The sequence below is a fragment of the Camelina sativa genome, chromosome 8, assembly GCF_000633955.1.
Source record: "Camelina sativa cultivar DH55 chromosome 8, Cs, whole genome shotgun sequence".
Lineage (NCBI taxonomy): Eukaryota > Viridiplantae > Streptophyta > Magnoliopsida > Brassicales > Brassicaceae > Camelina > Camelina sativa.
This window is the reverse complement of record NC_025692.1, coordinates 15029076-15056041: the sequence shown is the minus strand read 5'-3', so window position 1 is coordinate 15056041 and position 26966 is coordinate 15029076. Positions and strand designations below refer to the sequence as shown.

Below are 26966 nucleotides of genomic sequence, written 5' to 3'. Positions count from 1 at the left end.
GACCGGGAGGGGGAGCAAAGCAAATAACAACTCCGAAAGGATCTCAATCGTAGGGATTGGAACGGAGGTGAAAGAAAGACAGCCTCGACAGCTAAGCTGAAAGATATTGAGGGACAACGGGAAAACAGTGTCTTCCGGTGATACATCTCTTAACCGCTGCGGACTATATCTGAAAGCTCGCCAAACGTAATCTCCTGTTTGAAATTGGAGAGAGGAAAACCCAGTAGGTTGACATTCAGATCTGAGGAATTTAAACTCGAAGTAGTTTAGATCCAGAGATCTTCGGCTTGGGACGGGTGCGACGAGGCAAATCTGTATCCACAACCCCCAATAGAGTTCTTCGGGTATCGCTACTGAGGCAAAAGAGAATGTAAGGGAGGTGGATATGAATGTAGGGCAAGGTCTTTGGCTTTTCACCAAGATTAGACCTCGACTACCTGCAGATTTGGTGGTGGCTTTAGCAGGAGGTAGTGAAACGCCGAGACTACCATCACCTCTGAGGAGTAGAGCGAGCGTCAACCAAGTAGAAAGATGCCCTGACAAGAGGCATATCTCACTGACGACAAGTTCAAACAGAGGAGAGAATGGATAAATCGCACCAATAACAAGGTCCGGAGGTGGAAAGAGGACCAAGATCTCACAAGTGCAGATTTGTTTTTTTCTTTGTTTTTCTATCTTACGCTTGCCTTTTTTTTTCAAGAAATAAAAACTGTGAAGTTTATCATTAGCTACATTACATATGAACACGGCCTGACGTACCAAACCAGGGAAATGGTTGATCTAATATTATATTGGAGTATAACCTGACCTGGCCTTCTCAAATTTGCTTCATGAAGAGGCTTTTGTGAACAATAGATTGTTCTATGATAATCGTGTTGTAACTGACTTCTTTACAAACAATAATTAGGTATGTTTGGTTGGTTCATACCCCTGTTTTAGAAATCGCTAGACGCTAGTCGGGCGGTCGTGGTGGGCCTAGCGCCTAGCGAGAAAATCGAAGATTAAACAAGAATTAGTCGGGGACTAGTTTTTGGGTTATTTTATTAAATTAATAGTAATCTAAAAATATATAGTACTAAATATATGTATAATTATGTTTATGTGATAAGAAAAATATCAAATAAAATATAAAGCTATAGTATTGTCCCTAAAATTACGGTAAAAACATAAAAATGTAATATTAAGAAAAAAATTATGATTTTAGTTAAAAGTTTATACATTAGTTATTGTGAAACATCATAAACTCTTAATTTAAATGTCTAAATAACAAAAATATATATATTTGATTTATATTTGACTCTAAAAATAATCGGTATATATAAAATTATATGGGAATTAATCGGATTATACAATATAATCGGATAATCGATGCTAGGCGGAGATTAGTCATTAATCGAGGCGGAGAAAGTGGGCCTAACAATTTTACATGGCGTAATCAGTGTGCTAGACCGGGATTTAAAAAATAGGGGTTCATACCTATTACAAATTAATAGTAATACCTACTACAAATTAATTTTCACTTATTACGATGACTTAGTTCAAGTGGTTGGTTGATTCCAAAAGAAATGCTAGCAAGCTCTTTTATCAGAGAGAGTTAAATGCCATGGGCACACGTTATCCTATATTTTGCTTCTATCGATCATTTTTAGGTTTTTATTGTCCAAATTAGCAGAATCCTACTCTATGATAGAAGCTTTGTTTACATAATTATTACATTTTCTCACTTAAAATTAGTGCATAACATCCAAAAAAAATACATCGCTTAGCCTTTTTGAATCGCTTTTTTATCGCTATTTTATAACGTTGTGTAGAGAAAACAGTAAACAATAGTTCAAAACGATATAAAATAAGTAAATAACGGTATTCGCTGTACTTTTGGTAAAAAACCAATAATTTTTTGATGTAAAATTAATATGCAAAGGACTTTCGATAGTCAATGCACTCAAGCAACAAATTAATTAACACCACTCTTGATTGGGTCACATAATTCATTTCATTGTTTAATGGAGTCAGTTGAATGGGTTACCCCTAACTTTATCTTCTCATTTCTTTCTTGTGATCTCCGTCTCGTTATTATTTTTACTTCGAAATACGACAATCTTTTTTTTTTCTACATGGAAGACGTATCACTATATGATGTCTCAGTTCATGCACCATTCTCTTGTACCCCAATAACACTATGTCACTATCTATATAAAAATGCATCGAAAATATGAAAGAAACGAATCTAGCCAGTACAATTATTTGATAAGTTTATTCTTTCTCTTGTCATGGAATTCCGCTACATTGATTAAAATGAGTAAAGATACCTAAGCTAGCAATTTGACAGAAAAGAATTACATTGTTTTTATAAGAAAATTTCGGAGAACGATTGAAACTACATCAACAAAATTTATGAATCTTTAACAAACTAATTATAGAAAAATATGAATCTGATTATTAGCAAAGCATAAACTTCAACTATGTATGATTTTAAAATACACAAAAATTATCTTAGTAACATTCAAAACTAAATTTTTTTTTTTTTACGTCAAATGTGTTAAATTTGTTGTAAGCACAGTATTAAGTTTTATTCTTCTTTTAACAGCTCGCCTAGACAAGAAATAAACGAATAGCTAGAGACAAAGATTTGACAAGTTTGCGCCTAATTTTTTTTTTGTCTCATCCGAAAACCATTCCGGAAATTTTTTAGACAATTCTAGAACACAACATCAACATACCAACAATATGCTTAGTTTTCAGTTTGTTTTCTACTTTGCTTTTTTTACCATGACTATGTCCTTCTATAAGCTTGACACTACAAAGTTTGGATGATATAGCTTCAAAATTTGTTACGCGAATAATCCGTAACAAATATTTGTGACGGATACCTACTAATTAGTAACAAAAATTAAAATAAATTAGGTTTTACCCGTGGTACACCACGAGTCTATTATTTTATTGATATATATATACTATTAACGGTTGTAGGTACAGTTTTGTAGAAACTCTTGATTCGCAAGTTGAGAATATACATTTTACGATTTGTTAGTTATGATTTAGGAATGAATGATCTGACATATTCTTATTATGATTCTCAGTTGATATTATTGGATTAATAGTGTACATTTAAAGCTAATAAGATCTTACCAAATATGTAATCGTTTATTAAACGTATATTAGATATTTCCTAAGATGTATTCATCTTGAATTAGTTGTTATATTATAGGGATGTGATTAAGAGTATGTAATTACATAATTTGCGTTATCAATTCTTTTTGTCAAACTCGGTCCTAAAAATTCGGCATGCAAATTAGATCTTTCCTAAGATTAGGCCTAGGCATAAAAACCATACCCGAATACCCAACCCGAAACCCGACCCGAAAAACCGGGTTCGAGTTGGGTACGGGTTTGCCTATAAAAGCCTATTGGGTTCTATTTTCTAATACTCGTGGGTTCGGGTTAGAGACGGGTAATACCCGGTACCCGTTTGGGTACCCATTAAACCCGAACATATTATAATGCGATTACTCCAAAATTATGATTATAATTTTGAATATTTCATTTAGTTTTATACCTAAATATCAAAAATAATCAAAATATCTAAAATAATTTGTCACATAAGTCAAAATTTAACTAAATTTATTAATTTTAATTATATTTTTTTGGGTACCCGGTAGTTCGGATACTAATCGGGTTCTAAAATTTGTAACCCAAACCGATCCGAACCCGATAGTACCCAAACCGAACCGAACCCATATATCTAAAAATATCCAATGGGTTTTACTTTTCTAAACCCGTTTACCTGAACCCGAATGGGTAATACCCGAATCCGAACGGGTTACCCGAATGCCCAGTCCTACCTAAGATACAATGAGCATTAATTGGCATTAATTGGATGTAAATAAGTATGCTATGGATTAAAATCCGGCCCAAAATATTCGGCAATCTTAAGGAGGATCCGGATAATTGAATCGGTTATAATTTTAGTTAAACACCGACCCAAAGTTGGCAAAAAGTGATGGCATCCTATTGTACTCCAAAAATGTATTTCGAGCTCTATATGTGGATATACTTGTTTGGTTACAAATATCCTAAGATAATTTTTAACATATATCTGTTTATAATAATTCAAATCACATTATATGCTGGAAAAAATCTAAAATTTTATCAACTTTATGTATTAAATAGTAATTAAAATAATTAAATATAAGATTAAATAAAAATGAAAAGAGAATTATATTTTAATTTAACATATTGATTTAAATTAGATAGATATATTTTAGGAAATTAATATTATCAAATAAGGAAATGATTGTGTTTGGTTGTAAGGATTGTAGAGAATTTAATTGAGACTTGTTTGCATACAAAGATAAAAGAGGATGGTACAAAAATGTACTTAAAAAATGTTAAGATAGATTATTTTGTAGCAAATTTGTAGCATTTTGTAGGATATAGTGACAATTTAGCTACAAATATATTTTATGGTAAATTGTTACTAAAATTTAACAATGTTTTTGTAACAAATATACTCACAAACAATATATTCTAACAAAATTTGTAATAATTAGTTACTAATTATTTTCACAAATTATACCATAGAAATACTTTTAATTTTAAATTCTTTTAAGGTTGTTACTATTTATTATTGTAACAAATAATACAAATTGTTACACAATAATTATGATAGTTAGATATATTTAGCATCGTTTTATTAAATGATATGATTATTAAATTTTAGCATCATTTATTTTTGGTTAGTATCATTTGTATTAATCTTAGCATCACTTAGTAAATGATGTCAAATATTTAGTTAGTATCAAAAAAATTATAAATGACGTTAAATATTTAGTGAAGGTCGATTCTGAGAAATACTAAGAGGGGGTATTCAAGTTATATTTTAAAGGATTTGGTAAGATTTTAATATTTTTAGAATTTTGAAAGATTTAGGAGATGTTTAGGAGATTTGATTGTGTTTTAGATTTTTTATTTTTCTTTTTTAGAAAATGAAATGTGATTCTACGAGATTCTTTGAGATTTTCTAATTAAATTTTGTGTGATTTTGAAATATTTTACAAAAAAAAAATATATTCAAGGACTTGATCGACAAGTCAGAGACGTCATTCTCGGCATACAAAGGAGGAAGCAGTTCAAGGACTCATTGGGGATCTGGTTAAAGTATGCTTAGGGATTCCTATTCTCGTATTAAATTTTTAGACGCTCTCTTGTTTTTAATTTTTTTTGGCAAGAGACAGTCTTTGCATCATGCTTTTTGTAACTTATGCAAACTTTCAGTTTAAAGAAATTCACATATTTTTCAAAAAAAAAACAAAAACAAAAAGAGAGAGACGTTATGAGAGGCACCAATTATGAGAGGAAACGAGGAAAGGAGGGAGCAACATGATACGTTAATGGAGAATTGTAATAAGAGACGATGGGTTGAGGGTCGTACATCATTTGCTGACCCTTGTTGCCCAAAAGTTTTCAGCTCCTTTCATTTGTCGAGGGCATTAATTCATTTTTTAAAATTTTCATTTCACCTTCTACAGTGTCACCTGTGGAAAAGGACACATATGGAGAAAAGAGAGAGAGCTTCAGGTTCACCTGTGGAAAAGGTGGTTGATGATCTGCGGAGAGTGCCGAAGTTCATGACTGTGTTTTTTATTTAAAATGAAATCTTTCAAAATTCTACTTCAAAGGGTATGATTTTGAGAGGAGTATTTTTAACTAAAAACAAACAGAAAAAATCTTCTAGAAACATTTAAACTAACATTCTAGAAAAAATTGTGATATTTTGAATAACAAAAGATTTAAAGTTGGATTTATAAATTATTGATTGAATAACAAAGAATTCTGAATTATTTTAAAGGATTTTCTAAAAATTTTAGTTGAATAACAAAATATTTTATTAGATTTTTTTTAATTCTCGATCGAATAACAAAGATTTTAAAAATACCCCTCCTAAGTAAAAAAACTTATCCTCTACCCTCTCCTCTATTTCGATCTAGGTGAAAAAACTTTCGTTTCGTTTCGTTTCCGGTGATGGTTGCTGAAGGAGAATCTGATTTCCTCTCCTTTCTTCGTCCTCTCTCTATCTCTCACGCAAAACAGATTAATTCGAAGCTGGCTTGATTTGTGAAAAACAGAGATTCTGGTATGATCTATGTGATTTCCTCTATATATCGTGATGGATAAGGGTAATTTGAATTGGGATTTGATGTGATCGAAATTAGGGTTCTCTTAATTGGGATTTATGATGTTAGCAAAATTTGGGGTTTCTATGTTACAATTTTTTTAGAATCAGAGACGATTAATTACAGAGGGGGCGGGGGGAGTTTGATCGTTGTTGGCTCGATCATTGAAGACAGAGAAGCAATCGATGTGGAAGTTTTAATTTCGATCTAGAAGAAGAACGAAAAGAAGATGAAGGAGATGGAGAAGATAGAGAAAACGATCGGTTGATGAGTCGAGAAATTAATGCAGCCATAGATCTCGCCGCCGGTTCAGTTGCGGTTATGAAGCTTTTATCCATCGATCATTCATGACTATTGGCAAGTAAGCTTTAGTTTTTTTTTCCCGCTAACTCTTGTGATTAATTGATTCTTAGCTTTCTGCAAAGCTTGCTCCTTTTATGGGTTTGATTTTATCAAAATTGATGTAATGATTGTTACTCTTCTTCTTAGGGTTGGACTCTCTACAAGATACTTAGCTATGCACCTGTTGGATTCACTCTCCATGGTTCATTGATCCTTGTAGTCATGTCGTTTTTAACTGATATGCATTTTTGGCTATATGTTTCAGGGTGTTGTATTAATACAAAACTTGGCTGCAGAAGAGTAATCTTTTATAAGTTTTCTGGATGTGTCAGCGACACTTTGATTGAGCAGGCGATGAATGGAACTTCTGTGGCAGAGATATTTGAGCATCATGGAGAGAGTTTGTTTAGAGAAAAGGAGGTTAGTTTTGTGGTTCTTGTTTCAAACTCTTTGTTTAGTGTGATTCATAATAATGTATTGCCAGCTAAAATTATTTCTGTCTTTGTAGACCGATGCACTAAAGAAACTCTCTTCGATGTATGATGTTGTTGTTTCCACTGGTGGAGGTGCAGTTATAAGACCCATTAACTGGTATGTTCCCTTCATCCTGTCCAAAGTAAATACATATGAAACTAAAGTCTCTTAGATATATTTGGTAATGAATGGTAATATCAGGAAGTATATGCATAAAGGAATCATGCATTTGGCTAGTTGTGCCTCTAGAAGCCTTAGCCCATAGAATTGCTGCCGTTGGAACTAATTCACGACCAATTTTACATGATGAATCAGGAGATGCATACCCAATGACATGCCATCAGGGGATGTTTTTTAGGAGATTCAAAACTGCTGCAGGGAAGGATAGTGTGTTCATCTACTTTTTTTTTATTATGTTTTTTAGGAGTATTCTTATTTTTAATTATGTTTTTAATTTTATTTTGTAATACAGTTTTTTTTTTAAATGATGGTTTCATAATAATAAATATAGTATTTATATTTTAATATAATTACATTCCAAAAGTAAAACATTATTCATAATTTTAAAATAATTAATAAAAATATTAATTATAGAGAGCTAGTAGCAGGGTGTATCTATTTGTTACATCTTTGTTTGTTATTTTTTGTAGCTATATGAGTTACAAGTAAAATGTAGTTACATGTAACTATTTGTGACATATATTATTGTGAGAATTTGTAGCTAACTGCTACAAGGATAGTGAAACAAATTTAAAGCAATTTGATACTGTTTTATTTGTAACAAATTTGTAGCAAATTTGTTACGATTTGTTACAACGCTTAATTTGCTTCAATCCTATAGGCGCAAATTTTTTTTTGAAACTAAATTGTAGCAAACATAAAATTGTGACAAAAATATATCAATAGCTACAATATTTTTGGTAGCTATATAAACTATATTCTGTAGTGTATGAGAAGAAGAATGTGGAATAGTTGTCTGTCGCATGAGAGGAAACTTAAATGATTGTCTAGTCATTTAGGGATTTTTGATGGTCATTGTTTACGAATCCGCAAAGGTGATATTTATCTGAACCAAGGTAAAAGATTAAACACAATTTGACCTTTTTGTGTGAAGCCATTGAAGTATGTTGATGCCTTAAAGTCTTTGAGAGTTTGACAAAAAAAAAAAGTCTTTAAGACGAGGACCACTTCGATGACGAGTTACGTCGTCTCTTGGTGCTGGTACCGGAGGAAATACGAAGGACACTGGAGGAACACTCTGAGATTAGTGAACTCATTGAGATAGAGTTGGATCCTTTTTGAACTCATTGATATTTTTTTTTTTTTTTTAATATTTAACTTCAAAAAAGAATCCATAACAATCACCAATCTCAGAGTGCTATTTAAAGTTTAATGTATTGTTCTACTTTATATAAAGTATTAAATGATTAAGGAACTCTTTAATTTATGGACAATATACTTGGTGAATTACAAACAAGAAAATAAAAAAAAATTATTATATTTGATTACAAAATTGACAAGATCAGTTTGATACATTACCTATAATAATGCAAATTGATTGTCTGATCAAGCCCAACCGCTAGATTTTTATAAAAACTATAATGTAAATTGATTGTGGGATTAAACATGTTTGGTGAATTAAAAGTCATATTTGATTAAAATTTAAAAACTAGTAAGAAAATATTGAAACCGTGTTAGTTAAAAATATATGTTTAGACTTTTATATAATAAGATATAATCAGTTTACTAGTTTTTGTTAAATTTTAAAAATTTCATGAAGATATGCAAATTGACCTTTTCTTTTTCTTTGCTTGCTGCTTCCAATAAAAGAACTAGTTTCAGTGAATTTCTATTTTTGTCACATTTTAATTTCTAACAACTCTGGTACCTTTCTTGGTCACTTTAGAAAAATTGTCATCGTATTAAATCTTAAGGCCCAACACTAAAGCCCAATAAACTCTTTCCCGCTTTGGCACCCATTTATATAACTCAGCTATCACACTAATCTTAAACCCTGAGTAATAATTGTAAACCCTCAATGGCTTGGCTTCGTCTCTTCACAAGAACCCTAAAATCTCAAATCTCATCTTCTTCCCCAAATCAAAACCCTAATCTCAGAACCTTACCTTTCTCAACCTCATTTCTCATCACAAAAACACCTGACAAATTCAAAAAAAAACGCAAAAAACCAGAATCCGCCATAACAAAACCAGTCCAACACGAATCAACCAAGATCCCACATTTCGAATCACTCGTCTCACGCGACGCACATCTCCGATTCCTAATCCGTTCCAAAGAGTTCATATCGAAGCAGCCGGATCGAATTCTCCGGCTAGATGACGCCGGAAAGCTCTACCGTGAGCTCGGGTTCCCGCGAGGCCGTAAGGTGACTCGATTCATCCCTAAACATCCTCTGATCTTACAAACGTATAGACATAGCGATGGGAAGATTTGGTTAGGGTTTACTGAGTTTATGGAAGGTTTGTTAGATGAAGAGAAAAGTTTAATGGATTCAATGGAGTTAGATAGAGTTAATCGTGTTCGTAAGCTGTTAATGATGACAAAAGACAAACGAATCTTGCTGAGTAAAATTCATCAGACTCGTTTGATTTTTGGGATTCCTGAGGACTTTAGAGACAGAGTTGCGAAGTATCCTGAGTACTTTCGCGTTGTTACGGGTAAAGATGGGAATAGGGTGCTTGAGTTGGTGAATTGGGACACGAATCTTGCGGTTAGTGAGCTCGAGAGACAGTTTATGGTTGACGAAGATAAGGCGAAAAGAGCGTTTAAGTTTCCGGTGAAACATGGGAAAGAATTGGAGTTGGAAGAGAAGGATACGAGGAAACTTAATCTGTTGAATACGTTTCCTCTGGTTTCGCCGTATTCGGATGGTTGGAAGCTTGATGTGTGGACTTTAGAAGCGGAGAAGTATCGTGTTGGGGTTGTGCACGAGTTCTTGAACTTGACGTTGGAGAAAAGAGCTTCGATTCATCACATTGTGGAGTTTAAAGATGAGTTTAGTTTGACTAGACAGACTTATCAGATGTTGAAGAAGCAGCCTACTACTTTTTACTTGGCTGGCACTGAGATGAATTGGACTGTGTTTTTGAAGGATGGTTACAATGAGAATGGTGTCTTGGTTAGTAAAGATCCACAGGTTGTGTTTAACGAAAAGCTTTATAAGTATGCAGATATGCTGCAGATGGACCAATCCTGAAACGACAGTAAGAGTGTTCACTGCTCTTTCTGGTTCACTCTATTCGAGAGACAGCTCAAGTGGTTTTAGTATCAGTTTTTGTATAATAAATTAGGCTACAGTGTTGTAATCTGATAGCATTTTACACTTAGCTACAAATGGTAAGCTATGAATCTAATCCCCTCATTGTCCAGAGGAACTGTTGTGTCTTATTACACAAGAAGGTTAAATCCTTGAAAAAGGCTATCCAATAAAGTCACTGTGAAGCTGAAACATTTCTGTTTGAGGAGCTTGGTTCCCCGATTGAGACAGAGGCTAATGACTTGGAAGCCCATGCTCTAGCATTCATAGCTCCTTCCTGCAAATTGCTACTCATGCAAGGTTCTTTGAGATACAGGGCAGCTGTATGCTCTAAGAGGTTTTGCGGTCTCATGTTCATAGTAACCCGTCCCCAAGTGAATTTGGCTAGCATAACCATTGTGGGTGATATCAAGTGTAGCAATCTTAACAAGACGAACACTGTGGCAAGAGTCAGATAAGTCTCTTGACGAAGCAGATTCTCCGGTGATCTCCTTGCCCATGGGAAAGGGCAATTCTCAGGCTCCGTGTGAAAATGAGGAACTAACATGTTTTTCTCAACCCAAGTTTCATCCAGCTTTTCAATTCCTACATCCATGAATGCTTCCTGGTTAGTCTCATCAGCTGCAATCTTAAAGAGACTATACACAACCATTAACAATGAGTACAATACCAACCACAACAACACTGAAGTATACTTTCCAGATGCTTCTTCATTTCAAAATGGACACAAAGATATAACAACTCAAAATGCCTTACCAGTAACATCACTGTAGAAGGTAACAAGAGAATCTAGTGTTCGGGATCCCCGGTAAGCTACAAGCATTGTTGAATTCATAAGGATGATAGTAGGAAACCCATGAACTCCATATTTCGAAAGGGTACTGGAACCACACAAATAAGAGCATCAAACAATGAAGTTGCTAGATCAAAATAAACAAAATTTGTCCTTTTTAAATGAAACCCACCTTGATTTAACTGATGATTCCTCAATTGCAAAGTGAGGAATCGATGAATACAGCAAAGAGATGAGATCAAAGCTTGGTCTAAGTAATCTCGAGAAAGGACACCAAGATGCATAGAAGAGTAAAGCCACATAGTCACACTTGTTTTTATCAATCATATCAGAAGCCACTTGTAACCACCGATCATCCCCCTTCGGAAACAAGAATAACATAAATCACAAACTCTCACATCAAGGATCAAGAAAGCAAGAGATAGATAAATAAGTGGTTCTGTAATTACCTCGGTGACAGAACCAGAACGGTATGAAGCTGATCTATCTCGAAACCCTAGGATATAATCTTTTGCAGATCCTCTAGGACAAATCTGAACCCTAACGGTGGCTTTTGTTAGATTTGTGAACAGAATCACCACAAAGAACAACGGAATCAGCTTCTTCTCCATAGAAGAAGAAGATATAGCTATACAAAACTTTTTTGGAGAAAACTAAGATACAGACATGATGACAAAGGTAGGTGTTGCTGCCAGCAAACCAGAAAGGTTGACATGTCGTTGTCACCAAGAAACAAAAAAATTAACGGCGTTTACTACAGATTAAAAAGAAAATGGAAGATTGGAACATGGAAGGAAAAGCAAAAGATCCGGTCCGGTCTGTTTTATGAACGTAAAATTCTTGGACTACCAAAATAAACAGGATGAGGAGAAGAAGCAGTTGTGGTTTGCTTGCTGGCACAATTGGGCAAGTTCGTACGAAAGAAATGTTTTGGCATCAAAATTGTTATGTTGATATTGTTGTTTCAGACGTCAAATATTGACTAACACAAAGAAAAATCAAAACTGGAAAAAAGAAAAGAATATATATATATATATATATATTTGTTTTCTCAGAGTCAAATCAGCTTCGTTGCGCTGTTAAACAGCCGACCACATGTTTATTTTCATTTATTTTTATTTTTTTAAAATGTTAAGGAAAATAGATAAAAAATGAAAAATAAGCTTACTTTCCTAAAAACAATAAAAAGCTCCTCAACCTTTTTCATATATATAAAATTATAAACTAGATTAGGACCATACGTGCAGTTTTCAAATTGTTTAACAAAATTAAATTTTAAAATAATATATGAACAGTTTGTTGTTAAAAATTAATTTTTAGAAATAAATATAAATATTTTTAGTTAGAGAAAAAGTGAAATTTGTTTTTACTCAATACACTATTTTTTTTAGATTTTAAAATTTATTATAACAATTATTACAATAAACTCTAATTAATTATCAGCCACCAAAACTTTTGCCAAACATTCTCCTTACAAATATATTTATTGCCAAATTTCAAAAACCTTTCAAGCTTATTCACACTTACATGCAAACAATTCATCAAAACGTTATCTTATTAGCATTCACATACAATTTTACTCTATATTTTAGCATTAAAATATGTTCTTACATCCAAAATTATTTTACTCTTAAAATATACTTTTTATCACCACCAATAAAGTGTATCTATGAACAAATTAAATTAATTTTATGTCTCTTAAATTTCTTTTACTTTGACAGAATTCCCATAAACACTAAAATTGTTTTGTGACATAATTTCTTTAACCATTTGTAACGCCTTGACCGTCACTTCTTTGTAAGCCCATGTCTATTCTTGGCCATAGGTTTATTTCTTTTAGTGGGCAGCCATAGACCCACTCATATCCGACGGCTGGTTTGCTACATTTGGGAGTTCTTAAAAACTTGTTTACCGACTCTATAAAAGTCACCACATAATCTTTCCTTGTTCTCGTTCATTTTCGACAATCAATTTCTAGAAGGTCACTCATCGTGAAACTACTCTAGCATAAGCACACTTAATTGTAGATGTGAAGTTCTATCAGGACATTTGACTGAAAAGATAAGTGCAGTTTAATAAATTAGGGGGTTAAATTGATTATTTAAAATCTCTTCACCGACACCACCATATTTTTGAAACTGGGGTGTTACGCCATTAAAATTGTTAACTCAAAAGATATTTTTGGATGAAAAACTGGGAAAAACAATATCTACACGATTTCAATGAGTTTATAACCAACCCAATAAAAATTGAGAAATCGAAAAAAAATTAAGTTAACATAATAAAAATAAAAATTTGGAAACTATAAACACGATAGCATATAAGTCTTAGATAATTAAGATATACAAAAATAGAACCTAATATAAATAATCCAAAACTACTACAACATACAATAAAACCTCTACAAATTAATACTTTATAGTTTAATAAACACTATAAATTAATAAATTTTGTTGGTCCCAAGTCGGGCCAATGTTAAAAATAACAAAATTTGATAAGAAAATAAGATAATAATTTTTTTGAAACTTCCATGTAACATATGGTCCCAATAATATCATTAATTAATAATCACATAATTTTACATAAATATATATATATATATATATATATATATAGATATAATAATGTATGCTTTAAGATTTTGAATTTTCTCCTAAATCTCATCTATAAAAAAATTGTTATGTTGTATTTTTAAATTATAATAATGTAAAATACTCTATAACATGTCATAAAAATAGCTAATTTTCTTTTAAGTTTTCAATTGCTAAATATGCATCATTTTCATTTTGATAGTTTTATAGACTATTAAAATACAATAATTGATATTGTTTATCATAAATTTGAATTTATTTATGTCATGTGTAAAAGTGAATTTGTTTATAGTATTTGTAATTTCTTGTCAATAATGTTTTTAAATATTACAAATTCAATTTCAAAACCATAAAATTTGTAACAATCAAAAGTCTAATCTTATTTAGGTAAAATTGTCTCAACTGATAATTTTTTAAAATTAAACAATTATAAAATATCACTATAAATTAATAAAATATCTTGGTCCCGACATTATTAATTTATAGTGGTTTTATTGTAATAGATTTAAAATATATTTTTAGAAAATAAAAAAAAACATGTGTCAAAATCTTATCAATATAATTGACACATGTTACGATCATGTTAATGTCTAACTTTCAAAACCTAACTTTATATAATAAGATTTTAAAATCCTCAACTTTTACAGTTTTACATATTGGTGATTTTATGATTTAATAATTTTAGTCATTTAGTAGCAACCAAAACACATCCAAAAATGACTAAAACAACCTCGTTTTAGTCAGTGGCAAATCATTTGACTCAGCAATGTTAAAACTCCGACTTAACACCGTAATTGATAACATTTTATATAGTTCAGGTAATAAACTTGAATTTTAACATGGTTCGAGTTGCTATTTGCAGTGTATTGAAATCTATGTTTAAAAAAAAATTTGGCAAATAGTTGGGGTTGATTTTGGTCGTTTATCCCGAATATCAATAAATCCAACATAATATCAAAAAATATTAAAATAAAAACTTAATTTGATGTAAGATTTTTCTTTTCATAGTTTACAATATTTTTTTCCAAATGGAATTTTTTTAGTCATTGATTATGTGAAAATTTATATGAAATCATGATTCATCATCTAGTAGGTATATTGTAAATTGACTTCGTTACTATCAGAAATTTTGTTGTGTAAACTATTTACATTTATGTCTGCTAAAACTTTAATATTTAGCAAACCATGTCCAAATAAGATCCAAATTTTATTTTGGTTCAAGTTTTGATTTGATTGAGTTTTGGATAAAAGTCATTATTTTCATGTTTATTATATACATATGATGTATTTCCGCGTAGCTCATTAATTCTTTTAAATAGTACTACACAATTTCCTTTTTAGAAACAAAAAGGTTTTCCAGGGAGTTGAGATGGAGCCAACTGGAATTTTGGATCAAGCAACTAATGATAAGTTATTGTGGGCTGAGGCCAAGTTTTATTCGGGGAGTTCTTCTCCTCATCCACCTATATTGGAGGAAAGGGGCTCCTTTCCCCGTTGTCAGGTTGATGATTCGTGGAAAGGTACGGACCCTTTTCAGGGTCTGGGCTGGTGGTGTTGCACTGGAGAACACTCTACGCTTCTACTGGGAGCCCGAAGTCACAGAAGAGGACTTACCCCCTTACATGCAGAATTGCAAGCTCTGATTTGGGCTATGGAGTCTTTACTGGCGGCGGGTGTTGTTTGTCAGGCTTTTGAGACGGACTGTGTAAAGCTAGTTGCGATGGTGCAGACATCGGATGATTGGCCCGCTTTTTCGATGTTGCTGGAGGACTTCTCTTTACTCAAAACTTCATACCCTTCATTCACCCTAGTCAGGATCCCACGAGACCTCAACGCAAGGGCAAATTGCCTTGCTCGTTCTTCAAGATTTTTAATTTCTGAATCTACTTTTGTAAACTCTTATCCTCCTGTTTGGGCCACCAATCTTGGAGTACTTTTCTAATTTATAAATGTTTGGTTGAAAAAAATATATATATATATATATAAATGAAATATATATATATATATATTTAATTGGAAATGTTATTAATGAAATTTTCTTTGGTGGAATTACAAAAATTCAACAACATGAAACTTAACCAACATTAAAAAATTTTCTCTTTCAATTTTCCATTTAAAAATTATTTGTCAATAAATCTGAAAATGTTTAAATTATTAATAATATTTGTAAGGTACTTCTGGTAACTATTACTCATTACTCAGTTCAAGTATCTATAAAATTTCATAAAGTATATAAGGTATTATTATTAATAAGATATTATAAGGTTTACAAAAATTTTAGATAATATTTATAAAGTATTTATAAGAGGTTTCACACATATCAATGTAGATTTGTATACTTAGAGCATCAACATTAATAGGAGAGTCTTCACCGTTTTTCAAAAAATAAAATTATATTTTAATATGTAATTAATAAGAAGCTGACAAGTGAGAAAATAATTGAGGAATGTTTCTAAACTAAAGACTTTGAACAACTTTCTCTCTCATTCTCTTTTTTGTTTTGTATTAATTTATTAGTTTTTAATAAAATTTCTGTGTAAGCAACCATCATTGTTGATGGTCTTAGCTTACAAACGTATTCATGTAGAACTAGATTTTAGGAACATTTTTTGTTTTAGGGAGTGGGCATTTTCAAAATATTTATTAAAAATGATATTTTTAACAATGCTCCCAAATTTATTAACATGAAACCAAACCTAACCAGAGGATATCATGTCAAAGAATCATAAGGTTATCCCTAACGCAGGGTTCTAAGAGGAGTTTTAGTGCTGAAGAAAAAAATAAATAAATCAGATTAAACAAAAAAATGCAAGAGAGCCTCTTATATTGGAGACTCGTTTATGGGCTAAGAGGTGGTACGTGTCAAGTGCTCATTGGTGGAACAAAAAAAATAGAAGAAAGAAAAAAATTGTTTCGACAGAACCCACTTTTTTCTTTGTTTCATCTCTCTCTCTCGCAGTTTCTCTCTCGATCGAAGTCTATTGATAAAAAGAAGGAGAATGTCCTGTTTATGCTATGGAATCAAAGGCGATTGGGTCGGAGGAGATCCGAATCGGAGAGGATTTAATATGGGGAGGCGAATCGATTCATTCGGATGAGGTTGAAGCAATCGGAATCTGAGGGTAAGTATCTCTGTTTAGTAGGATGTATTCGCGATAAGTTAGGAGGGATTAGGTTGTTTGGATTTTGTTGGTAAATTTGGGTTTAGGGTTGGTTGTTCGAAATTTTAGGGTTCTTGCTATATGATTGTGGCTTCAGCTCTATTATGTAATCGTTTTGGTGTTTGTATTAGGTTCCTTAATTGGGTTTAGTTTGTTCTATTATGTAATCGGCTTCAGCTCCCTATGTTATGTAATTGGCTTCTCTTGTGTTTGTTGATCTTGTTTATGTGGTTTGGTGTTTGTAATCGGCTTCAGCTCTATTAAAGTTTTGCCATGTTTATAAAGCAAGAGAGAAACAGGTTAGTGTGTGTCTCTTTTTACAATCAATGTTGTTGTTTTTGAGTTATTCACATAAAGATTTGTCGGAGATACTGTTGATTTGATGTCTTTGTTCTTGTTGTGTTGTGAGAATTTTAGGTGTTGTGTTGTGTTGTGTTGTGATGTCTTTCAACTTGGCTGTTGTGTTGTGTTGTGTTGTGTTGTGAGAATTTCAGGTGTTGTGTTGTGAGAATTTTAACTTGAAGTCTTGCTTTGTTGTTGTCGTTGATAGTTTTGTTTGTGACACTTAAACACAAATGCTTGGTAGGTAGTTGTAATAGTTAAACACTTATTGTGAATAGTTTAGTGAATCGTTTTATAACATGGTTCTGTTCTGTTCTTCTTTACAAATGGCACGCTCGCTGGTCGGGGTTCCACAACAGCGACATACTTTTCCACAACAGAATTAAGACCCGGATTAAGTCGGAGATACAGATTGTCCTGAGGAATAATATGAAAGGAAACACACAAAAAACTGAGAACTGGAAGCTAAAAGAGCTTCCGTTGTTTAAAAGATGTATGATCCAGCCATACCCGATGCTGAATTTCCACGGTGGATCGATGAAGCGAGAGGCCTATTATCATCAGACATATCGGCAAGTTCAATAGCCGAAGTCTCTGTTCCATTACCAGCCACACCTACAAGTTATTATGGAAACAATGTTTCAAGATTGCAAACAAAACAATGCGACTAACTAACTTTCACCTTCATTGTAGAGCCCTTTTGATTCTTCATTGCAAAATTTGGAGAATACAATTAAGCATTTTTTTTTTTTTTTTATGAATTTTACATCTTTTTTATTATGTTTTAATGTTTCATATGTTTAAAATTTTATGAAATACAATAATTTTATAAACATATATCTCAAATGCAATAATTTCATATTCTTATTTAAACTTTTTATTTTCAAAAAAAAAAATTAAATTAAGAGACTCAAAATAAGAACCTACCATTAGAGAGAAACTTTTAATTAACAAAACCAAAGTTCTTAATCATCTCAAACTACAAAATATATGAATAAACAATTTAAGAGCCCCTAAAATATATTCCCCCATTGGGGTTGCCCTAAGGGTTTGTGAAGCCTAGTATTCTTTCAAATATCCTTAGAGGGGAAGTCTACACACACGATCTCCAACTTGCTAAACTAAGACATTACTCGGACAGAATATTTGAATAGTTGTAGTCAAGGAGAGAAGCTGAATGAAGATCCGAGCTAGCTGGAGGAAGAGACCAACCCACAGATGAGAGGGTATCCTTAACAAGCGAGTAGAGTACAATGCGAAGATCTATTGGACCTTGCAGTCATAAGAAGTGAATCAATGGGCCAAAGGGAATACATGAGTCCCACCAAAAGAATGTTTCTTCCCCATGGTCAATAATAATCTTGAGAAAGGAGACCGCGTTATGGAGAACTGGCAGAATCTTTCGAAACATCCAAGAGTATGAGAAGTTCTCCTTTTGAAGTGACCAAAAGGTGGAACGCGACAACTATATTCTTCTAATCCAAGCTACCCAAACTGAACCAGCTCTAAAATATATCATCCATATCAGTTCCAACCCACATGTTTTGTTCTAGCTTGCAATAGAACGTAATCCGAGAACCTCTTCTGTCTTCGTATAAGATATTTTTGTCCAAGAAACATGCGCTCCAGTAGGGTTATTAAGAGAACCGTGTCACATGAATGAGAATTGCAAAGAGAATTGATCTTTCGAATAACCTGATTTGGGATAAAGAAACCGAAGTCCAAAAGCCAATAATATCTAAGATAATTGTGACAATTAGCTTACGACAACTAGGAAAACTTAGATGTCGTCTATGCATCAATCCGTTAATCTTAGTTCGAATCTTTTGAAGGAGATAACACAATATGACCAAATAAAACAGGAGTCCATTAGTGTATTAGACACTTTTTGAAAAGTAATCGGAGAAATAGGCAGTTTTTGTTAGAAATTTGAAAAATATGCACTTTTCTGCTTTTCTGAGATATAGTGTCTGTGAGAAAGTATAAGACAAAAACAAATAAAAAGACCAATATACCCATGACTATGTGTCATATAAAGAGAGTTTTATTTGTGGTCCCGGTTTTAGAGAAGAGATATATAATATGACAAAAAAAAGAAAAATTCCAATATATCATATATATATTCCAATAAGATTTTTTGTATGTGTGGGACCCGATTTTGAGGTATTGTATCAAAAATTAATGTTTCATGTTCCACTAAAATTGAGAAAATTCTCTCAAATAACATTAAATAAATTTTAAATATATTTAGCACCCTAAAAATTCTAAAATCATGGTCTAGTTTTAAAAATTTAATTTTAAAATTAAACCCTAAACTTTAGATACTAAAATCATACCCCTCAAAATTATACATTGAGTGTAAAATAGAGAACCCAAACTTAAAAATTTTGAAATATTTTTTAAATATTTTAATGTGTCAAATAATGCTAATTTGGTGTACCATCTAAGTTAAGTGTACAATATACGTCTGGTGTACCATATGGGTATGGTGTACAATCTGAGTTTAGTATACCATCTACGTCTGGTGTACCATCTGGGTCTAGTGTACGATGTGGCTATGGTGGACGGTGTACCATCAGTCTAGTGTAAGATATGAGTCTGGTTTACCATCTAGGTCTAGTGTACCATATGGCTCTGAAGTATCATTTGGGTATAGTGTACCGTCTGAATCTGGTGTACCATCTGAATCTGGTGTACCATCTGAATCTCATGTACCATCTGGATCTCATGTACCATCTAGATCTAGTATACTATCTAGGTTTGGTATATTATCTGGTTTGGGTTTGGTTTACCATATTCAAGTTTAGGTTTGGTTTACCATTCAAGTTTGGTGTACCATCTGGGTTGGGTGTACCATTTAGGTTTGGTGTACCATCTGGGATTGGTGTACCATCTAATTAAAAAATTTCACAATTAAACCATACACTCTAAATACTAAACTCTACCCCTTCAAAACTATATCCTAAATATAAAATATAGAACCCAAACCTAAAAAAATCTAAAAATTAATTTAAAATATTGTAATATGTCAAATAATGTTATTTTGGTGTACCATTTAGGTTTGGTGTACCATCTGCGTTGGAGGTGTACCAACTGAGTTTAGTATACCATCTAGGTTTGGTGTAAATAAATAAAATTCTACATCCTTAAAAATCATTTTTCTGTGTTTGTGTTATTTTTGGAAAATAAAACTTTTGTAGTTTTCTGAAAAAAAACTTAAAGCCTCCCCCTAAAGACTATACCCCAAATATAAAATTGGTATTTTTAAAATTAATATCAAAGTGTAGATTAATATTATAAACTAACCATTAAATCATAAACACTAAACCCTACCCCTAAAGACTATATCTCATTTTAAAATTGTCAACCCAAACCTAACAAAATAATCTTTAAATATAACTTTTTGTGTTTGTTGTATTTTTGAAAAATAAAACTTATGTTGTATTTTGCAAAAAAATAATTAAAACTTTTGTGTTTGTGTTATTTTTGGGAAAAAAAATTTTGTGGTTTTTTGGGGAAAAAAACTTAAAATGTGGTATTTTTAAGATTAATATCAAAGTGTAAATTAATATTATAAACTAACCATTAAATCCTAAACACTAAACTCTACCCCTAAAGACTATACTCTAAATTTAAAATTGTAAACCCAAACCTAACAAAATAAATTCTACATCCTTAAAAAACAATTTGTTGTGTTTTTAATATTTTTGAAAATAAAACTTATGTGGTTTTTTGGAAAAAATAATTAAAATGTGGTATTTTTGAAAAAAAAACTTAATTGTGGTATTTTGAGGAATTTCTATAATTATTTTGTATAAATTAATAACAAAATCAAGTTAAAAAATTAAAGAGAAAAAAAGAAAAAGAAAGAAAAAAAGTATGATTGTACAAATACTTTTTTGTGGGATATTTATGTTTGCACAAAAGGTTAAATGAGTCAATTACTAAAGTGTCTCGTTAATAGAGAATTGTATTAGAGAGACGAGAGAGAAAATTGCCTATTTCACAAATATATTTTATAAAGTGCCTACTTTACAAATTATTCTATGAAAAAGTGTCTACTTTTCTAATTAAGTCATAAAACATGTTACGCATCTGAACTTGCTCATGAACCTTTTTTTTTTTTTGGTAAATATGGTTGATGAAAAAAATTTCCTGAAGTGATATTTAATTAACTTTTGTATTAAAAAAATAAGAAATTAGTTTTAATTTTAATAAATATGTACGATCAATAAGATACCAACGAACGAAATGGTTGTAAAAAAAAAACCAAAGTAAGCCAAAAGACATTACTCATGAACCTAGTTTTGGATGGTTGCATCTCTTCAGAATATATAATGAAAGCTTTGTGGCTGGATGGATCATGGAATGCATCTTGGCAAGCCTTGTATAGTTTTTTTTTGTCAGTAGAATCGGAGGTATCGAAGAAAAACAACGGTTACGTTGTGTGTGAATGCATTAAATAGAATTTGCTGTTTGATGCTTCAGATTATTTGTATGTGTTTCTTGTCTTAAAGGGAAACCTTTGATGATCCAAGAAGGTTTCCTATTCCGGTAGCAGCTTTAGTTGGAAAAAGAATTTTCTTATATGAACCCAAGTAAAGCCAGATAAAGGGTTGTGGGTCATGGAACATGCAAGAGCTGATCTAGGCTGATTGTCAGAGTGTATCATCCTTTAGTTGTTGACTTTTTTGGTTGGCTGGGGTATTCTACCAAGTGTTTGTGTGTGTGTGGGTGGGTATGGTCAAGTGATTTTAGACCATTTCTTGATTTGATCCGAACTAGGAACCATGTTTCCATTAAAAGTTTCTCGAACGGAGTTTCTTGAGGAGTATTGGAGCATGAAACAAATGCTCCAACAAATTCAAAGTTGGGGAAGATCCAATGCTTGTGGTACAGTTTGATTGGTTTGTTAAGGATATCTCTTGATTATACAAGATTTTCAGGTAGTTTTCTCTAAATCTAAAATCTCATTAGGGGTCGAATTGAAAGGAATCTTCAAGCCTACACGTCCTTGATTTAACTTACCATAACAAATGCTTTTAGATTGAAGATCCGATCAAAATGAACAAAATGCACAATCTTAACCAAATGCATCATTCATGGCTTAACATATTATGCATAGCTCTAAGAGGTAAAGATAAACGTACCATACTTGGCTAAAATCCATATCACGTCACTTTATGATCGGTCTGGTCAATCTTAGTCTCTGTCATGCTACTATAGTCTTTATCTAAACCTGTCAAGATTTTAACACAAGATGTTAAGACAAACCTTAAAATCATACGTAAAATTAATATATAATCAAATCAAGCACCTCACCTCCATATCGTTTTTTAAGTCCTGTGAAATTTGAGAATCATCAAGATCTTCTAACTGTCTTACTAAGCTAGAACTGTACGTTAAAAACAAAGAACCGTTTCAGTAAAAAAATGCGAGAAGATAAGATGGTTGGTACCTTTTGAATGAATCTGTTTTGCCACTGATTCCTCTGTTTTGTCTCCTTGTATGATGATAATTATTAGGGAGGCTTCAGAGGAATCCATTTAAGGATAATGTATTAGGGATATAATATCCCTAATATATGTGGGATATAATATCCCTAATATAATGGATCAGATTGTGTGTTGTGCGCAGTTGTGTAAGAAATTTGAGAAGTAGTGTTTAGATGATGAAAAATATCCCAAAATAATATAGAAATAGTTTACCAGTTCAAAACAATCTACTGATACAACAAGGGTTCATTGCATACACATAAATCATTATCCTGGCTTATTATTATAACTTATTTAAAGCGCATGTCACCCTTTCCTAGGTCTTTTTCGCAAATGATGGAAGGAGAAAAAGAGAAAACTCCTCAAGCAAATCATCATGGTCTTGGAAAAGGACAGTGATCTGCAAAATAGACTTATCATCAAACCAAATACGAGATAATAAAACAAAAAGTTTAATATTATACACAATGTAGTTAATTACGCTCATACATACCTCATGGACGACCTTAATAACACTCTTGTTGCCCTTTTTATACGAATTCAGACTATCTAAGACTGAGTTGCATGAATGATCGTCGTCCTGAAATCTTGCCTACAAATAAAACACTATTTAAGAGAAAAAGCAAAGAGACAACATAACCACAATTTCTAGTAAGCTTAGCTAGACTAAGAAATGATCTTACATGGCTTCAGTTTTCTTTAAGGTATCATAGAAAAATAAAAGAAGCGGTGAACTTTATTTCCCATCTTTGTGTTCTATTATGAGACTGTGCACATACCTTAACCTTGAGGATAAAACGCATCGCATCGCTAAACGTCTTTGGTGGATTTTGATCATTCTCAATTGTTATTGCAGATCTTTCAGGTAAACACGCATTAATACCCAAGAGTAGTTATTGTTTCCCATTAAAGAGATCTTTAACTCTTGTAATGAAAGCATTAGTACCGATTCTGCCATGAATTTCTCATCAATTCAATTTTCCATAAATTTTAACTAAGTTACTATTAAGAAGAAAAAAAATACCTTCCAGCTTTGAAGTCTTTCAAAACCTTAAGAAATGTATTATATTTTCAAGGGTTATCTTGAAATTCTTTCTTCACAGTCTTGAGATACTTATGTGCAGCACTTCGAGTTGGCATTCTCGAAATTGACTGGTGGTTCCTAGACAAAGAAAAAATAGATCAACATCGATCTCTCAACATGAACTACAATTTAATGGTGGAGATCTATCGCAAGTCATAATAATAATAAATAAAATCTGAAAACTATATATATATCTAACACAAAATAATCCCAAATACAAACAAGCAACATATATAGCAATCAGATAATTTATTTCACATTATATCTTGATAGAGCAATGAAATGCTAGCTCGAAAAAAATTATAATGGAAAGCAGAAAAACTCATTGAACATTTATTCGATTTTTTTTATAAGACATAACTCATATAGAGGAAAATAAAAGTTTTGTCTTTACCTCACACTAAACACACAGAGACAAGACAATTTGAACAATTTCTACAAAGGAAGACAAGAGAGATGATTGTCTTCACATAGTTACATGAGCCTTATAAAGAGACCAAAAATACATAAAGGGGACACAAATCTTCTCTTTGATTTTTACCAAAAGAAAAAGAAAAAAATCTTCTCTTTGGGGTAACATATTTAATCGTCAATTTTTTTGTTGACTTTCTTTTTCTTTCTATTTGACTAGTTTTGTTACCTTTTACTGGCGCAAAATTTTGTTAGTTGCACTAAGTTACCCATTTTAGGCTTGATGTGTTTTTGCACTACGATACCCATTTGTAACTGTATTTTGTATTCCAAAATTATTATTAATTTTTCTGTTTTAAAATATGTAACAAACTACGTTTAATATTATTATTAATTTTAAATAGATGTACGAAAGATACCAGAAATTTCAAACTATAGTATATTAATGCGAGTTATATAGTATTCTACTTTCATTTTCAAAATTCAGTAGCATCTCAATAATTTACAACCACACCAAAATGCATTCAACAACCATTTATATTCATCTTTCTTGTGCTTGGGATTAATCCATTTTTGTTGACTACACTTCTTCAGGATCAAAGGTCGGAGGAGAAGTGAACATATATCAACTGATTTATGTTCCGAGATGATTGATGAGAATCAAAGCAGATAATCAACGATATGGCTTATTTTATATATCAAGATTGGTTCGAGTTTGATCCAATCGATATTTCGTTTTTCCGATTGCTTCGAAGAAAAAGATGGAAGGCGCTCATTTTTCGAGGCAAGTAAAAGATCACCATTTCCGTCTTTCACAACTTGAATCTCTCTAGTATTCATTGTTCTGATTAGATTGCATTTTATACCATGCATTTGTGTTTTCTGTTTGTGTATGTAGTTTGGATGTGTTCAGTCCGAATTGTGTACATATGTCCATTATAACATCATTACATCTATAGTGTAGATGTTCATATGTATGTATTTGTAGAAAATTCTAAGATTTAGAAGACTATAAAATAATTCAATAAAGTTATACAAATACAAAATGTATTCTACTGATCATGTCCCATATTTGTCTTTGTTATTCAAGGTGACTCAGATAGACGATATACGAAAAGCCCATCTGGAACTTACACGAGCACGGGCTAATGATTCCATATTATATCGATTGGTATAAAAATTTGTCCCCGACTATTATAGGTCAGATATTCAGAAAATCTATCATCCATTTTTATAAACTATGAAATTTGAACCAGATTGAACCTTATAATCTCTAGAAAACCTAACATGCGCCAAGCCAAACAAGTAGAACTCAAAACTCGGACATGCATTTGATGATTTTAACTTCCGGATAATAAGTTGAGCAACTAAACCATCATGTCCAATATTTGTCTTTATTATTCAAGATGTGAAATATCACAAGGATTTATTCAAAGCATGCATGAATTTATACAATTTGATATATAATTAACTATTGGAAGTGGATATTAATTGGTGGTTTTAGTTGGGGAGGTATAAGTCGACATTAAATACGTTTATATAGTTAGACAATGTACTTACAATTGCATGTGAGCCAAATTTATTTTCTCTCTACATTTTAACCGTTGACTATTGTCGGTACCGTTGACTTTCACTACTTGTTCTTAAGTTAATGTTCCTCTGTCCATATAGCCTTCATAGGTGTAATACTTCCTTTACTAGTATGGCAAATGTGGGTGAAAAACATGAAAAAAAAAAAAAAGTAAAAACACATCGTATATATAGACTACAAGCGAAAGTTATTATTGGTCAACATTGGAAAATTTCCAATAAACTGGTAATAGTGAATCATGCATTAGCAATTTTCAAAATATAAAAAACGTCAAAGTAGAGACTCGAACAATTAATTATCGGCAAAACTCGTTATGAATGATGGTGATATACGGATGTGATGATTTTGTATGAAAATATCAACGAGTTTTGGATAAGAAAGGAAAGTAATTAATGAGTAAAACGAAAGATCGAAACCTACTGAAAAGTCTGAACTAAGTGTAGATCTATTTTGACTCAGTATAAGGAAATTTTTCATTAAATGTTTCCCGCCAATGGCTCAACGGCCCCAAACGCGTAGAACGTAACATGCATGGGGGATCCATATTAATGGCTTCTTCATCCCACTTGCTTATTTCTTATAACTTTGAAGATTTCATTAATCTACTATATAAGGGAATGTTCAGTTCAAGTGACTGAGATAACCACAAGACATACATCACGGTTATTCTCTAAGCTCTAGCTAGGGATGGGGCTTAAGAGTGTTACTTGTTTGATTCTTTCTTTGGTTTTGCTTAATTTGGGTGTCGAATGTGTTCTTGGAGATGGATCTGTGGTCGGGCCTGCGAGGTATAGAGATGATGATTGTAGGTGGGGCCGGAGGTGTGGTGGACGTGGCCGGTTTGGACGCGGTGGTGGCAGAGGGTTTGGTGGTGGGGGAGGTTTAGGCGGTGGTTCTGGACACGGTGGAGGATTTGGAGCCGGAGGAGGAGTTGGCGGTGGTGCCGGTGGAGGAATTGGTGGTGGAGGCGGAGCTGGAGGAGGTGGAGGCGGAGGTACTGGCGGCGGTTCTGGTCACGGCGGTGGGTTTGGAGCTGGAGGAGGTGGGGCTGGTGTAGGCGGAGGAGTTGGTGGTGGTGGTGGAGCCGGTGGAGGAGGAGGTGGTGGTGTTGGGGGAGGATCCGGACACGGTGGAGGTTTTGGAGCCGGAGGAGGAGTTGGCGGTGGTGCCGGTGGAGGAATTGGTGGTGGTGGCGGAGCTGGGGGTGGTGGAGGCGGAGGTATCGGCGGCGG

General features: G+C 32.6%; 4 protein-coding genes and 1 long non-coding RNA gene across 7 annotated transcripts in view; 4 read left to right on the top strand and 1 right to left on the bottom strand.

The window, feature by feature from the left end:
- Window positions 5914–7397, top strand: LOC104707208 (shikimate kinase 1, chloroplastic-like). Of its 3 annotated transcripts, none has more exons than XR_002032999.1 (4): window positions 5914–6534; window positions 6781–6935; window positions 7024–7106; window positions 7191–7356. XR_002032999.1 is itself a non-coding variant. In XM_019228486.1 (4 exons), the coding sequence occupies exons 1-4, from the start codon at window positions 6521–6523 to the stop codon at window positions 7345–7347; spliced, it is 291 nt and encodes a 96-aa protein (XP_019084031.1). In that variant the 5' UTR covers window positions 5917–6520; the 3' UTR covers window positions 7348–7397. The 3 variants fall into 3 exon arrangements, 2 of the variants coding, with proteins under 2 accessions (XP_019084031.1, XP_019084030.1); XM_019228486.1 differs by having other exon boundaries at window positions 5917–6530; window positions 7305–7397; XM_019228485.1 differs by having other exon boundaries at window positions 5919–6530.
- LOC104707206 lies at window positions 9018–10334 on the top strand. The gene has a single exon (XM_010423506.2). It carries the CDS (start codon window positions 9028–9030, stop codon window positions 10204–10206), a length of 1179 nt encoding a protein of 392 aa, XP_010421808.1. The 5' UTR covers window positions 9018–9027; the 3' UTR covers window positions 10207–10334.
- On the bottom strand, window positions 10267–11670 carry LOC104707205 (5'-adenylylsulfate reductase-like 6). The gene is made up of 4 exons (XM_010423505.2): window positions 11509–11670; window positions 11232–11419; window positions 11023–11147; window positions 10267–10851 (listed from the first exon to the last, which is right to left on the bottom strand). The coding sequence occupies exons 1-4, from the start codon at window positions 11668–11670 to the stop codon at window positions 10442–10444; spliced, it is 885 nt and encodes a 294-aa protein (XP_010421807.1). The 3' UTR covers window positions 10267–10441.
- On the top strand, window positions 16539–17909 carry LOC109125863. The gene is made up of 2 exons (XR_002032998.1): window positions 16539–16772; window positions 17067–17909. It is a non-coding gene; the product is annotated as an uncharacterized LOC109125863 (long non-coding RNA).
- The window catches only part of LOC104709551 (glycine-rich cell wall structural protein 1-like), a 1524-nt gene continuing 883 nt past the window's right edge, over window positions 26326–26966 (top strand). The window contains exon 1 of the mRNA XM_019228751.1: window positions 26326–26962. Coding sequence (XP_019084296.1) covers window positions 26422–26962 — 541 coding nt within the window. The 5' untranslated portion in view covers window positions 26326–26421. The remainder of the gene's footprint in view (window positions 26963–26966) is intronic.

Coding starts and splice junctions, on each gene's coding strand:
- LOC104707208 (XM_019228485.1), top strand. Junction 6,936..7,023: donor GTTTGTTTAGAGAAAAGGAG/GTTAGTTTTGTG, acceptor CTGTCTTTGTAG/ACCGATGCACTAAAGAAACT. Junction 7,107..7,190: donor GTTATAAGACCCATTAACTG/GTATGTTCCCTT, acceptor TGGTAATATCAG/GAAGTATATGCATAAAGGAA.
- LOC104707206 (XM_010423506.2), top strand. CDS start 9,028: ATGGCTTGGCTTCGTCTCTTCACAAGAACCCTAAAATCTCAAATCTCA.
- LOC104707205 (XM_010423505.2), bottom strand. CDS start 11,670: ATGGAGAAGAAGCTGATTCCGTTGTTCTTTGTGGTGATTCTGTTCACA. Junction 11,148..11,231: donor GAATCATCAGTTAAATCAAG/GTGGGTTTCATT, acceptor GTGTGGTTCCAG/TACCCTTTCGAAATATGGAG. Junction 10,852..11,022: donor CTTCTACAGTGATGTTACTG/GTAAGGCATTTT, acceptor TCATGGATGTAG/GAATTGAAAAGCTGGATGAA.